The sequence below is a fragment of the Zingiber officinale genome, chromosome 3A (assembly GCF_018446385.1).
Source record: "Zingiber officinale cultivar Zhangliang chromosome 3A, Zo_v1.1, whole genome shotgun sequence".
NCBI classification, from domain to species: domain Eukaryota; kingdom Viridiplantae; phylum Streptophyta; class Magnoliopsida; order Zingiberales; family Zingiberaceae; genus Zingiber; species Zingiber officinale.
The window spans coordinates 111,406,014-111,421,300 of record NC_055990.1 but is presented as its reverse complement, the minus strand read 5'-3'; the positions used below and the strand labels follow the sequence as shown (position 1 = coordinate 111,421,300).

Here is a 15,287-nt window from a genome sequence, read left to right as displayed (position 1 = left end):
CGAGACATTTTTTCCACCTTTATATGATTCCTTGATGATTTCTGTAAATTTTTCCATCTTGGAAGGTTATTCTCACTTTCCCCCCAATAAATCATGCAATCATTTGGGCAAGCGTGTATTTTTTCATAATGAAGTCCTAAACTAGAAATTAGTTTCTTTGCTTCATAAAATGACTTAGGCACTTGAGCTTCAGATGGAAGTACTCGACGAAGGAAGTCCAACAATGTTGTAAATGACTTATCACTCCATTTTCCATTCACTTTCAATTGAAATAACTCAACAAGGAACGACAGTTTAGAAAACTCTGTGCATCCGGTATATAGTTGTTGTTTCCCTTCCTCTATTAGTTGATAGAAATCTTTCACATTAGAATTCATCGGTGTATGACTCGTTGATACTCCAATGTAATTTTCATTACTTGTAGATCCTTCATACATTCCAAATACATTATGCAACATTTCTTGTACCATGGGTTCATGGCTAGTTACTTCAGAAACTTGTTGCACCGAATCATGAAGTTCTTTGTTATCATGATCTTGTACAATTAGTTTTTCTCCATGAAAATTCCAAATGCGATAATCTTGTAAGATACCATTTATCATCAGATGTTCGTGTACTGTCTCACGATCATGACTCAATGAGTGTATGCATTTGCAACAAGGACATGATATCGTGACATCTGGAGCCGCATCACAAAATGCATAACGTAAAAAATATAAGATTCCCACCTGATACTCAATACTGCTATGTGGCGCAGCCATCCATTACTTCTGCATAATTTAATGTTGTTCAATAATTTATAAAAGTTAACACAATGAAGTAAGATTTATCAAAATTAAAGAAACTTCGTAGATAAAATTTCAAAGAATATAATTCAACAAACATATATATAAATACAATACCTAAATATAAAAATGAACCATAGCATCATAGACATGTTGTAAGCAAACTACAATAATAAACTTGAAAAATAATACGGATAACTTGTAAAAAAAGGTAAATTAAATTAAGGGATTCATTGGAAAAAATTACAAATTTACCGGCCAATACAAATTAAACCCTAATCGATTATAATTTTTATCACCATTAACATATAAAAACATTGTCACCATACTAAAAATAAACCAAGAAATTACCTCGAGAAACAAAATCAAAGGCGCGATTTATTATGTGGATGTCGAAGGATGATGCTAGGGTGCAATTAATTTGATGTGTCACTAGAATAGAGAGGATCACCGAAACATAGATGGTCTATAGAAAAGAAAAGGTCGCTGGAATAGAGAGGATCACCGAAATAGAAAGGTTTGCTGGAATTGTGAAAATAATATGAGATGCGAGCATGTTTTTTTATTAATCTCGTATGTACCCTTTAGAAGAGGTCGTATGTAACCTTTAGAAGCGGTTCTAAACCGCTTCTAAAAGAAACTTATAGGAATGGTTCTAATAATCGGTTCTATATGTGTCCAATAGCAACGGTTTACCAATCGCTTCAAAAAAACTCAATTGAAGCGGTTTTAAGAACGGTTACACTTGACCGATTCTATTGGGTCTGCTTTTACAAGCACTTAATCAACCGCTGCTAATATTGCGGTCCTAATGTCCAATTTTTTTAGTGAAAAGAACAATTTCATATATTGCCAATAATAATTTATACAATTGGAAGTAGTGACAAACTATGCCACTTATCAATAACTTTATCTTGTGTCAAACTTCACTTCTTTATTAGTAAAATTTAAAATATAAAAAATATTTATGTTAACTAATTTGGAAATGAGTAATAAATTATTATAGTATTATTAATATGCATTTTAATTGTTATTTTAAAAAATATCAATCAATTTTAACTTTGAGTAAAGAAAGTTTTGACACAACAATAAAATTATTGTATGTAACATAGAGAAATAGGTTCGAGTACTAAATATAGTCATTATGTAAAATAGACACTTTCTTGAAATCTTGTATTGGAGGGAACTTCGTAAATTAAATTATATTTTTATTAATTTTAATTTTGATAAATTATTAAGAAAATTTATTTAACCAAAAATAGTTAACTAATAAACATCAACGATGAATTATTAAAAAAATTGAAAGAAAAATAAAATTGTTAAAAAAATATAATGAAAGAGTAGATAGAACAGAAAAAATAAAATTTAGAAAAATAAATATAATTTGACTAGTAAAAAAATTAAAATTGCTAATAAAAATAAATACTAAATTTATTTTAATTATAATTTTAAGTATTTAATATACAACTTCATATATATATATATATATATATATTGGTGGGCCCCAATATAATAGGGGCCCTAGGCATAGACCTTAATAGTCTATGCCTTTAGCCGACCCTGCTAAGTACTAAAGCCATCCACATTGCATATGTTAATGAGGTGTTATACCATCCCTTAGTGATAAACACCATTATGAAGGGGTGTTTTAACATCCCTTCACTTGAACGCGTTCAAACAATGCTTGTCCACCCTATATTTTTATTTTATTTATTTTTTTAAAAAAATTATTTATTAAAAATTATAAATTTTAAAATTGAAAATTAAATAAAATGGCTAGTTTTTAATCGCTATTTTTTAACGACTAATTAACGGTTAATTCAAAATTTCATCTACTCACTGCACTCCAATTCTACTAAGTATTCTTCCCACCTATTTTTTAAGTTCCTATAATATTCTTTTCTATCCGAAATGGATGAACATAATAGGACGTTTTTTACAAATTATTGAGTAGACTGTGAGACACATAAATAATAAATATTAATGTTAAAAGGAATGTGAGTGAAAAAAGATATATTATTATAATAAGTATTTGGCAGTGAAACATATATTTTTTGATGAGATGGTGAGTATTATAATGATGATACATTATAAATGCTCTAATAAACCTGATCAATTACCCTATCCAATCGGACTTAAGGGCAATATATTAGATCAATTACCCTATCCAATCGGACCTAAGGGTGATTAGATATATTGCGTTCCCTTTGTAAAATGAAAGGCCAAGTAGAGAGTAAGTTGTTCACTACAATCCGTGAGACCATAATGGCGATCCTATGGCCAAGTGGTCGCTGATCGACCCTAATATACCCGATCCATTACCCTATCCAATCGGACCTAAGGACGATCGGATATATTGCGTTTCCTTTGTAAAATGAAAAACCAGGTAGAGAGTAAGTTGTTAAGTACAATCCGTGAGATCAAAATGGCGATTCCATGGCCAAGTGGTCGCCGATCGACCCAGCGTGAGGTTCTCATAGAAGTTTATGTAGTAAAAGATAGAAAATATTCCACCAACAATTAGGTGGTGTTTGGTTTATGGGTTTGGGAATGAGGGAATGAATTCATTCCCAAACCTTGTGTTTGGTTAATGGAAATGGAATCAAGATTTTGGAATGAAACCCAAAAATTTGGGTATGGATGAAACCCACCCCCTCCCTTGGGTTTTGATGGAATAGGATTGTGAATTAAGTTTTAGACAAAAATATCTTTAGTATATTTGTTCATTTTTTTTTTATTTCACACACTCTCTCTCATCATATTTTCTCGCTCCTTATTTTGTCATCACATTTTCTCTCTCAATATACTTTCTCTCTCCTCATTCTCTCTCTATATTCTCTCCCATCATATACTCTATCTCCTTATTTTCTCTCTCTTCATTATCTTCTATTACACTTTCTCTCCCATTATACATTTTCTACTTATTTTTTATCATATTTTCTCTCTCATCGTACTTTCTCTCTCATCATGCTTTCTCTCACCTCAATCTCTCTCAGCATACTCTCTCTCCTCATTTTCTCTCATCACACTTTCTCTCTCTTTATTCTCTCTCATCACACACTCTCTCTTTATTTTCTCTAAGCACACTTTCTCTCTCATCATATTTTCTCTCTCTCAGTCTCGCATTTTCTCTCATCACACTTTATCTCTCTTCATTTTTTCTCATCATTCTTTCTCTCTCAACCCACTTTCTCTCTCATCATACTTTCTCTCTCCTCACATTTTCATTTTCTCTCATAATACTTTCTCTCTCTTCATTTTTCCATAACTCTTTCTCTCTCAGCATATTTTCTCTCTCCTCAGTCTCTCATTTTCTCTCATCATACTTTCTCTCTCTTCATTTTTTTTATTACCCAAGCTCACTCTTTCTCTCTCAACCCACTTTCTCTCTCATCATATTTTCTCTCTCCTCACTCTTTCATTTTCCCTAATAATACTTTCTCTCTCTTCATTTTTTCCCATCACTCTTTCTCTCTCATCACACTTTCTCTCTCATCATACTTTTTCTCTTCTCAATCTCTCCTATCATGCATTCTCTCCTCATTTTCTCTGATCATACTTTCTCTCTCTTCATTTTTTCCCAACGCACTTTCTCTTTCATCAAACTTTCTCTCTCATCATTTTCTCTCATCATATGTTTCTCTCACATTCAACTTTCTCTCCCATCTAATTTTTTCTCTTATTTTCCTGTATGGGTAAAAAAGGAAATTTAGGTTCATTCCGATTGAAAATATTTAACTAACCAAAAATCATTTTTAAGAATGATACCCAAGCTCATACCCATTCCCATTCCATAATACTATGATACTCATTCCCATTCCGATTCCTAGGAGAGAACCAAACGCCCCCTTAGTATTTTAAAAACTTCCAACTTGTCGGAGAAATTTACCAGTAAAGATTCTCTGGTCCGCAAACCTCATAGAAGTTTATTTGGTAAAAGATAGAAAATATTCCACCAACAATTAGTATTTTAAAAACTTCCAACTTGTCGGAGAAATTTACTAGTAAAGATCCTCTGGTCCGCAACTTCTATGTGGTAAAAGATAGAAAATATTCCACCAACAATTAGTATTTTAAAAACTTCCAACTTGTCGGAGAAATTTACTAGTAAAGATCCTCTAGTCCGCAAATTGCAGACCAGAGGATGATCCACTGATATAGACCCTTGATTTGGATAGACCCCACTTTTTTAAAAATGACATCCATCTAAATCAAAGATTCTCATATAATAAACTATCTCCTAATTCACAATTTACGAATCAAAGGATCTGTTCTCGAAATTTACACGCTCATTTTCATAAGCGCTTTATAAGCTAACACTTTGAGATTCGTGCTTAAAGTACAATAGTGATATTATAACAAGGGTAAGATATGTAATGCTCTATTTTTAGAGACACTCTCAGCTATCATTTGCTTCCATTATTTTCTCACTTAAGCGTCGGAGATCCAAATGTGGGGAATCAACAGAACAACATTTCCAACTCACTTTTAGACCGGATCAGTTAATTAACTGAAACACATTTATTAATTAACTACAAATAAAAGATGATCAAAGGTGCCACTTATTACAAGCTCAAGAACACAAATACTGAGTTACATGCCACTCTGCAACACTAGGGCAAACAGAAGAACAAGCAGCAGGTTGGGCAAACAGAAGAACAAGAAGCAGGATGAAGAAGAAGAGAAAAGAAGGGAGTCGTACTAATAATTAGTAGTCCTCGGGAGTCAGAGGTTGGTGCGTGCGAGGCGGCTCCGCCGGGATCAGCAGAAACTCGTAGGCCAGTCCGGCCAGCGCCGACCCCAGGAACGGCCCCACCCAGTAGACCCAGTGGCTCTTCCACCTCCACCCGATCAGCGCCGGCCCGAACGCCCGTGCCGGGTTCATCGCCGCGCCGTCGAACGGGCCGCCCGCCAGTATGTTGGCTCCCAGTATGAACCCGATGGCGAGCGGCGCGATTGTCCCGAGGTTCCCCCTCTTTGGGTCGATCGCCGTCGCGTACACGGTGTACACCAGGCCGAAGGTCATCACCATCTCCAGCAGCACAGCGTGCCAGTCGCTGACGCCCGACGCCACCACGAACCCCACCGGCCTCTGCATGCAAATGGCTTTAGCTTAGTTATATATAGGCGAGGAGCGAGTTCGTTATCCGTTACCATGCCGCCGGTGGCGAGGCGGAGGAGGAGAGCGGCGACGACGGCGCCGAGGAGCTGGGCGGCCCAATAGAACAGAGCCCGAATGAGGGAAATCCGGCCGCCGACGAGCGAGCCGAGGGTGACGGCCGGGTTGACGTGCCCGCCGGAGACGTTGTACGCGACGGACACCGCCACGGCGAGGGCGAGCGCGTGGGCGATGGCCACCACCACCAGTCCGCCGGGCGTGGACGCGTCCTTGTACAGCTTCCCTGCATGCGACCAACACTCGGTTAGTCTCTCCCGATTAATTAACCAACAGTACTGACCGATTAATCATGCGTACCGAGGGAGAGAACGGAGCCCTCGGCGGCGAAGACGAAGAGGGCAGTGGCGATGAACTCGGAGAGGACGGCGCGCATGGCGTCAGGGTGGACGGCGTCCTCGGTGCGGCCTAAGGCGAACCTGCGAGGCGGCATGGTGGCTGGCTGTGGCTCTTTAGACGGGAAAAGAAGATTCAAAGCGTCGTCGTCGCTCCAAGGTGCGGTGGAGGCGATGGCGGTGGCGGCGGCGGCGGTGGATGGAAGGTGAGTCGAGGAGGAGGGGGGAGGTTTAAAAGGCGGGGAGGGGAAGATCGGCGGAGGGACACGTGGGAAGGAGGTGAGTCAGAGGCGTGGCACGTCGAAGAAGGTGCATGGCGTGGAGAGGTGGCCGAAACCGCTTCTGTTCTTATCTTGAACCGGGTTCGGTGACTAGCCGACGTTTTGGGCGCAGACCGCTGCTGCGCTGCATGCTGACCGAATGTATACCACGCGGTCCACGCCACTGTTTTTCTTCACTCAAGCAGCAGCTAAATACTAACTGGTATCATTTATAAATTCATATGATATTACTTCTTAATAACGAACAAAAGATTGGCATTCCTTCTTTTTTAAAAAAATATTATAATAATACTATATTTATATTTTTCCTATTTAGAATTTTTTTATGTTTTACTTTTAAACTAATGTGTATAAAGTAAGACCATTTTAAAGTGTTTTATTATAAAATAACATCATTTTAAAATTATTTTTATACAAATTGATAATTTATAAAAAAAACGTATTTATTAAAAGATGCACCTTTGTATAATACTCTTTCTATCTAATAAATTTGACTTTTTTTTATATTTTCTCTGTCATTTCTTTCACTTCTCTTCTCTTATATAAGCAACATTTCTTTTCTTTTCTCTCCTCTTTTTTTTTCCTTTCTTTTACACTCCGATACTTCTAAAAATATTTTAACATCTCTAAGAAGTCAAAATAAACAATGAATAATACCGTTTAACTTCTTACAACCCTAGAAATATACAGGAACTGAAATGAGTACAATCGGAACTCTCTAGATCCAACAAGTGAGTTTTGGTCGAAATCCATTGATAAACCTAGAGTGCTCCGATTGCACTTATTTCAGTTTCCATGTATTACAAGGAATTCAAATATTTCAAATATGGTATCAATTGTTTATTTCGACTTCTTTAAGGTATAAAAATATAATAAGGAAAAATTATTAAAAATTTTCACATTGGACCTGATGTCTCATATCAGGTCAAACGTGGAGGTTTTTGGTGTTTTTTTTATTATATTTTAACACCCTAATAAGTCAAAATAAATAATGGATAATATATTTGAACTCCTTGTAATCCTAGAAATCTATAGGAATTTAAATGGGGTACAATCGGAGCTCTTTAGGTCCATTAATGAATTTTAGTCGAAACCCACTAATGGACCTAAGAGATTCGATTGCTCCCATTTCAATTCCTATGGATTTCTGGGGTTGTAAGGAGTTAAATAGTACTATTCATTGCTTATTTTGACTTCTCAGGAGTATTAAAATATCTTTAGAAGAATCGACTTCTCAGGAGATTTTTTGAGTTCACATTATCATGGATGCATGCATAGGAAGAAAAATGTAAAGAGAGGAAAGAAAAAAAAAGAGAGGAAAGAGAAAAGATGTTGCATGCATAAAAGAAAAGAGAAGAGAGAGAAATGATAGAAAAAATAATAAGAAAAACAGTCAAATTTGTTAGGAGGATAGAATAGAAAAAATACTATACAAAAATATATCCTTTGATAAATGACAAAATAGCATATATCTTTTAATATATATATATTAATCAAAATTATCCAAGATAGAATGGCCTTGGAGCAGTTTTGACTAAAGTAGCTTCAAGCTTCGAGATGATATTATTTTGTATAAAATAATTCTAAGATGAAGTATAAAGGAGTATTTCAAAAATTAAATTATGAGCAAGAGGCTATTTTAATAAATTTTGAAAGAAAGATGTTCTATATATATATATATATATATATATATATATATATATATATATATATAAATGCCTTTTTGATTTTCTGGCCTTGAACTCTAGCTTGTCATTAGAAGCAGATAATCATAGTGAGTGAAAGCACTCTACCCTACCATTTACTTCCTCTCTACCTGAGTGGGTTGTAGCTCACTATATCCGTCCTTATTGCATCTCCTTCAAAATATATAATTAAAGTGTTGACGTAGTGGCAAAGTACTCAGTAATAATAAAGAAATTAAAAATCAAATTCTAAATAGGATGAATATTATAGAGGTTGACTGTTGATTGTATATAAATTGTGTTCTGAATTTATTTGATAGGCATATTATAGTGGTTAAAGATCATCTTTCTTCAAAATTAATCCGGTGAAACCGGAAGGAATACCAAAAAAGAATCTTTTAGTGCTTCAAATAAGATGAAATTGGCATTTAGTTAAATGAGAAGCCTGAAGGAATTCACAACCTTTTAAAATCATTCTTCTCTATGACAAAGAGAAATTGTTCTAACCCCTGGTCCCCTGCCCTCCAACTAATCATCTTTGAGGAGGATGCTTCCATTTGCCTCATGTTTAATGATACTCGATCGAGTGTCCTGTTTTCTTCTTCATATTCTTAGTTCCGTTGCTTAGGTATCCATCTTTACTTTCATTTAATGCATTTTGGAGCAATCATTCATAGGATCTCAAATTTTCCTAAATGGATTTTGATGATCTAAGGAATGTGAATGTTATTCATTGTCATTGGTTGAGCTCTATAGCTAAATACAACACACATATCTAAGGTAAGATTAGTTTATGGCCTAAAATATATATTTTAAAAATTTAAGTATATTTTTTATTAATATTTATATTTTTTTAAGATATAAAATGTTAATATTTAAGTTTTTCTTCCACTTTTTTCTTCCAACTACTCATCTTTGGCGCCCTCAAATACATGTTAATATTAAATTATGAGTGAGATATTATTTTAATATATTTTTTTTAAAAAGGAGTTCTTCATTGATATAAATAATTATAGGTGCTCTTCGAAAAACTACAAGAAGGCGAAGCACACATAAATAGAAATTATGTTTTAAGGAGGTGTTTAGTTCTCTTCTAGGAATCAGAATAAGAATGAGTATCATAGTATTATGGAATGGAAATAGGTATGAGCTTGGGTATCATTCTTAAAAATGATGTTTGATTAGTTAAATATTTTCAATCGGAATGAACTTAAATTTCCTTTTTTACCGTTATAGGAAAATAAGAAAAAAAATTAGATGGGAGAGAAAGTTGAATGTGAGAGAAACATATGATGAAAGAAAATGATGAGAGAGAAAATGTGTTGGGAAAAATGAAAAGAGAGAAAGTATAATCAGAGAAAATGAGAAGAGAGTGCATGATAAGAGAGATTGAGAAGAGAAAAAGTATGATGAGAGAGAATGAAAGAGTGAGGAGAGAGAAAGTACGATGAAAGAGAAAGTGGATTGAGAGAGAAAGAGTTATGGGAAAAAATGAAGAGAGAGAAAGTATGATGAAAGAAAATGAGAGACTGAGGAGATAGAAAGTATGCTGAGAGAGAAAGAGTGATGGAAAAAATGAAGAGAGAGAAAATATTATGAGAGAAAATGAAAAAGTGAGGAGAGAGAAAGTATGATGAGAGAGAAAGAATGATGGGAAAAAATGAAGAGAGAGAAAGTGTGATGAGAGAAAATGTGAGACTGGGGAGAGAGAAAATATGATAAGAGAGAAAGTGTGCTGAGAGAAAATAAAAAGAGAGTGTGTGATGAGAGAGAATAAAGAGAGAGAAAGTGTGATGAGAGAGAAATGAGGAGAGAGAGTATGCTAAAAGAGATTGAGGAGAGAGAAAGTATGATGAGAGAGAAAGTATGATGAAAAAATAAGTAGAAAGTGTGTAATGGGAGAGAAAGTGTGATAAAAGAATGAAGAGAGAGAAAATAAGGAGAGAGAGTGTATGATGAGAGAGAATATAGAGAGAAAATGATAGAGAATGTATGATGAGAGATAATGAGGAGAGAGAAAGTGTGATGATAAAATAAGGAGAGAGAAAATATGATGAGAGAGAACAAGGAGAGAGAGGGTAGAATTTAAAAAAAATTGAACAAATATACTAAGTGTATTTTTGTCTAAAACTTAATTCACATTTCTATTCCATCAAAACCCAAGGGAGGGGGTGAGTTTTATCCATACCCAAATTTTTGGATTTCATTCCAAAATCTTGATTCCATTTCCATTAACCAAACACAAGGTTTGGAAATGAATCCATTCCCTCATTCCCAAATCCATAAACCAACCTCATAAACAAAACGCCACTTAAATGTATATCTCTTTCAAGACAAATATTTTATATCGATTTAAAATTTTAAATATTAATTCTGAAATTCAATCAAAAAAATAAGTTTAATTATTTTATTATTAATATATATTATCCGCACGTGTTTCTAGTTATGTCGGTATTTGATTCTTATTTAATATATTTTTTTAATTATTTTGGAAATCGAAAGCGTAATTCGCACTCGTAGACAGACTTTTCCTCTCTCTCGGTCTCCGATTTCTCGCCGGCCACAACTGCGCGCGGCGATGGCGACAATGGCGAGGCTGACGCGTCACCCGCGGCTGCTCCCAGGCCGGAGATCGTCTTCGCTCACCCTCATCCTGGTGGTGCTGCTGACCGTCTCGGTGGTCCTCCTCATGCTCCTCGCCCTCGGGATCTTCTCGCTACCTGTGGATTCCGACGGCCCAGCTAAGCACGGCCCTCGAAGATCCGTCCACGAGGCGTACGTTGAGCTCTTTTTCCCCGTTGGTGCTTCTATAGGCAGATCGAATGGATCTGTGGGTGTTCGCCTTGGATCTCTGAGGTTCCGTTCCTCTGAGTTTTGCAGGAGGAATGCGCTGGAGCACGGAGGGGATCAGTGGACGGAGCAGGTTTCGTGGGAACCCAGGGCGTTTATCTATCACAATTTTATGGTTAGTTTCCATTCTCGTCTTCCATGCGTTATGCTGCTTCCGCCCTTTCGAATTGAGGAGCATCCGAAGTTGCGAGACTTTTTATTCTTGATTCTTTAACTTACCTTAATGGGATGTATTAACCTCGTTTATGGATCTGACTGATGGTTAAAGTTCACTCCATTTATCGCCTCTTTTCTGAGAAATTTGCCTAATTTTCCACAAATGGGTTTACGATGCACTCTCCTGTAACGAATCCTTGTGGAGAAATAGGCTGTTTAACAAAGATAACTTTGGGAATTTGGATAGTCATCTGAACAGGGCGTCTAATGTATTTTGATCTGGGCGTCTTTTTCATAGTGTCGATGCTTGTAAGCTGTATGATTCAATGGTCTGCCTGAATGCTCCAGGCGATCTTTTAATTTTGCTCAACTGTTTGTGCTTTTGCTTTTCCCTTTGCTTCTCGACCAAAAAGTTCCTTAACCAAAATTGTCAACCTTTCTGCAATAGATCCATCAGCAGTATATTAATCTAAGTTTAGTAGCTAATGTGGGACTGGAAATGTGTGGGATTTTTTACCTGAAGGAGCTATGTTTAGGAAAAAGTTTCTTCATTCAGCTCTAGTTGTCTGTGTTTGTTATTATCAAAACCCACATCTCTGTTAACTTTAACTCCTCTAGTTGCCTTAAAAGTTATTTTCGTCCTTCAAGATTGTTTCATTATTTCTTATAAATTGACCATAATTAAGGGTACCCATTAATCATTATTACACTCTGACCTTTAATCAGGCGTTTGCATTATTTTTAAGTTCTAATTCTGCATTTTCCATCTCACATGCAATTTATTTTGGTCTTTCTTGATGTAATTTTTTTGGCATTCTTTGCCCTTTCTATTTTCATTTTTCTTTGCGGTGACGTTCATATTAAGATAGCAACAACATCAAACCCTTACCATTTTACATTATTGTTCCCACTGTGCTACCATTTATGCTTGAGTTGCTTTCCTCCTACACCTTTTATCATGATGATATGATGGCATGGGCACAGGTGACAAATCTTATTTTTTTTAATTGTTTTTATCCTATTCTTTCCTCCTATGACATCATTTATTCTCTCTAGTGCTACCTAGCCACCTATGCATGTTTTATCTTCTGCATGGTTTGTAATGTTATACATGTTGTTTGTTAGTAACAATAGCTGTTTTATACGTGTTTATTAGTCCCAGAAAGAGTGCGAGTACCTCATTGAATTGGCAAAGCCTCATATGCAGAAGTCAACAGTTGTAGATAGTGCGACAGGTCGGAGTAAAGACAGCAGGTTTACATTTCATTGGCTCTCTTTTATCATCTGCCTGTTAGTTAATCAATCATCCTAAAATGTGGCAATTTCTGACTAGGGTCCGGACAAGTGCTGGCATGTTTCTTAGAAGAGGACAAGACAAAATCATCCGAACAATTGAGAAAAGAATAGCAGATTTTACCTTCATACCTGTAGGTGTGTATTTAGTGAGTTATATGAACTGAAGAACTATGCCTGACGTTATATTTATTGCTTTATGACGTGCCATGTTTTAACTCCTGATTGCTTTCAGACATTTGAGTATGCAGTTTATACAAAATTATTTTGCTGTCTTCCTATTTGAAAATCCTGACATATATCAGACCTCTGCTCCTCTTAATTGATCCATATTGTGTGAATTATTCAAAAATAATTGTTATTTTGGCTATTCAATTTTGTATCTTCTTATACATTGACTCTGCTTGCATGTGTATTCACTGGTTACATGGTATATTTGAATGCTTATTTGCACTTGTTCTTGAACATACTTGAATATTAGATGTTAAAAAAAAATTATTATTTTTTTTTTTTTCATTTTTGGGTCATTCAATTTCTTCTGGCAAATTTTTTTGGGAGAAGAATCCTTTGTTTACATCAGACTCAGTTGGAGCTTTACGCCATGTAAACTGGTATATATGAGCATTTTACTAATATAGTTAGTTCATCGTGCCACTATTCTCCTATCGAAGATGAATTATGCATCTTTTGTAGTATCAATTTTTCTTCAGTGTACTATTTAGGTGTTGTTTTTGCACAACTAAGATTTAGTTTTGTTCCTTATTTCAGAACATGGAGAGGGTCTTCAGGTTCTCCATTATGAAGTTGGTCAGAAATATGAATCTCACTTTGACTACTTCACAGATGAATTCAACACTCAGAATGGGGGTCAGCGAATAGCTACACTTCTCATGTACCTGTAAGAATCATCCTACATTGAACTCAAGAGGCTGACAGTTTTTCAACAAAACATTTTTCATGACCTTAACATCAATGTTCCATTTTTCTCGATCAGTTCTGATGTTGAGGAAGGTGGTGAAACTGTCTTTCCTTCTGCAAAATTCAACAGAAGTTCTTCAGCAGAGTTATCAGAATGTGCAAAAAAAGGCCTTTCTGTTAAACCAAAGATTGGTGATGCTTTACTCTTCTGGAGTATGAAACCAGATGCCACTCTGGATCCATCTAGTTTACATGGTATGTTTTCCGCTAAGAACTATTTTCATCTAGCTGTTTGCTCTAAACTCAACACTCTCAGCCACTAATTGAACTTGTTGCAGGTGGATGCCCTGTTATTCAAGGAAATAAATGGTCTGCTACAAAATGGATGCGTGTTCATGAATATAGAACTTAGTTACTTTGCTAAGAAGGTACTTGAATTCGCTTGAGAAATGTTATTGTAGCCTTCTTAAAGCAACAGAAGCTAAACGTAAATGCAGCTTCAGGTTGCTTCAACCTACCATGTGCGGATGCCCCATAATTCTGTTGTCCTTGTAGTGCCTTGACCACAGTTAATCACTATGCTACTGACTAGATGGATGGATAAATAGTCTACGAACATTTACAATAAATGCCCATGTATATATATAAACTCTATTCTTTAATCTGTATTATTATGAAATTGTGCTAGTAATCCTAATTAATATAGTAGAATCAGAACCTCATGCTGTAAATTGCTCTCTTCCAACTGTTAAATATATCTAAAACCCCTTGATGTCGATGAATTTAGGGCTGCATTTAATTGTGAAAAGCAAACTTCATTGTTGATAATAAGAAACCAAGAAGTTGAATCTTTACTGGCAAGGATGAATGGAAACTTGTTTATGTTTATTAAATTTTAGCTTTTCCTTTGTCATAAATATAATTTTTCTTTCCAATGTTTTACATGTTTACTTGATCTCAACCAGCTTCTATTTCATATTTAGTGTCTAGAGTTGATCCATTTAGCATCGGATAGGGGTCCGGACGCAGGGTGAACACTTAATCTTCATGGAAGGCAAGTCACATTGCTCTTCTCCTTATTTCCTGTCAGTTTTGTAATCCAAGTCAAACTACAGATATTCGATACGATGTAAATGTTATGAGTCGAACTGGATAGTGTTCTGTTTTTCATCAATATTTTGACAATAAGATAAGCCAAGCTTCTAAGTTGGATTGACCAGGATTGCTCATACTTGAAAAACTGATCTACAATAGAATTGGTTCATTCTTTTTAAATATTTCCTTTTCGTAAACGTAATTGATAGAATGGGCGAAAAGAATCTATAAAGATACCGGCGTTAATATTGTTTTTGAAGACAATCGAACACTAAGAAACCCAGCTTGGTCTGGTGGTGTTATAACATTTTATTCACACTGTCACACTGATCTTCATATATAGAAACGGAAGTATATATTTATTTACAATGAATTTATTATTATAGTCATGCAGTAAAAATATCAAAGGATGAAAGTATCAAAATAAATTCCTAGATCTTCTAATAAAATTTTAATATTAAAGTTAGAAATGCATTCTTAGATCTTGACAAAGAGATTAGTGTTTCCCACCAAAGTGAAGTGTATTACATATTTTAAAATGCTATTTATCAAAAACATTTAAAAAAAAAAGAACTCAAACTGGATTTAAAAAACAATTAATTTTTAAGTTAATATTTAAAATCAACTGTACCAAACAATATAAAATTCTACTCATAACTCATTTTCCTTGCTTTATTTTTCTATGATCTTATTTCTACGCACCCTGAGAGCAT

General features: G+C 35.2%; 2 protein-coding genes across 3 annotated transcripts; one reads left to right on the top strand and one right to left on the bottom strand.

The window, feature by feature from the left end:
- Positions 1-5,493: 5,493 nt before the first annotated feature.
- LOC122052275 (aquaporin TIP3-1-like) lies at positions 5,494-6,707 on the bottom strand. Of its 2 annotated transcripts, XM_042613725.1 has the most exons (4): positions 6,673-6,707; positions 6,262-6,380; positions 5,940-6,187; positions 5,494-5,877 (listed from the first exon to the last, which is right to left on the bottom strand). In XM_042613725.1, the coding sequence occupies exons 1-4, from the start codon at positions 6,705-6,707 to the stop codon at positions 5,494-5,496; spliced, it is 786 nt and encodes a 261-aa protein (XP_042469659.1). The 2 variants fall into 2 exon arrangements, with proteins under 2 accessions (XP_042469659.1, XP_042469660.1); XM_042613726.1 differs by lacking the exon at positions 6,673-6,707 and having other exon boundaries at positions 6,262-6,394.
- A 4,050-nt stretch (positions 6,708-10,757) lies between these two features.
- Positions 10,758-14,695, top strand: LOC122052274 (probable prolyl 4-hydroxylase 3). Its single transcript, XM_042613724.1, has 8 exons — positions 10,758-11,037; positions 11,143-11,227; positions 12,425-12,522; positions 12,602-12,699; positions 13,330-13,459; positions 13,556-13,734; positions 13,818-13,907; positions 14,463-14,695. Exons 1-7 carry the CDS (start codon positions 10,841-10,843, stop codon positions 13,889-13,891), a joined length of 861 nt encoding a protein of 286 aa, XP_042469658.1. The 5' UTR covers positions 10,758-10,840; the 3' UTR covers positions 13,892-13,907; positions 14,463-14,695.
- The last annotated feature ends 592 nt before the right edge of the window (positions 14,696-15,287 follow it).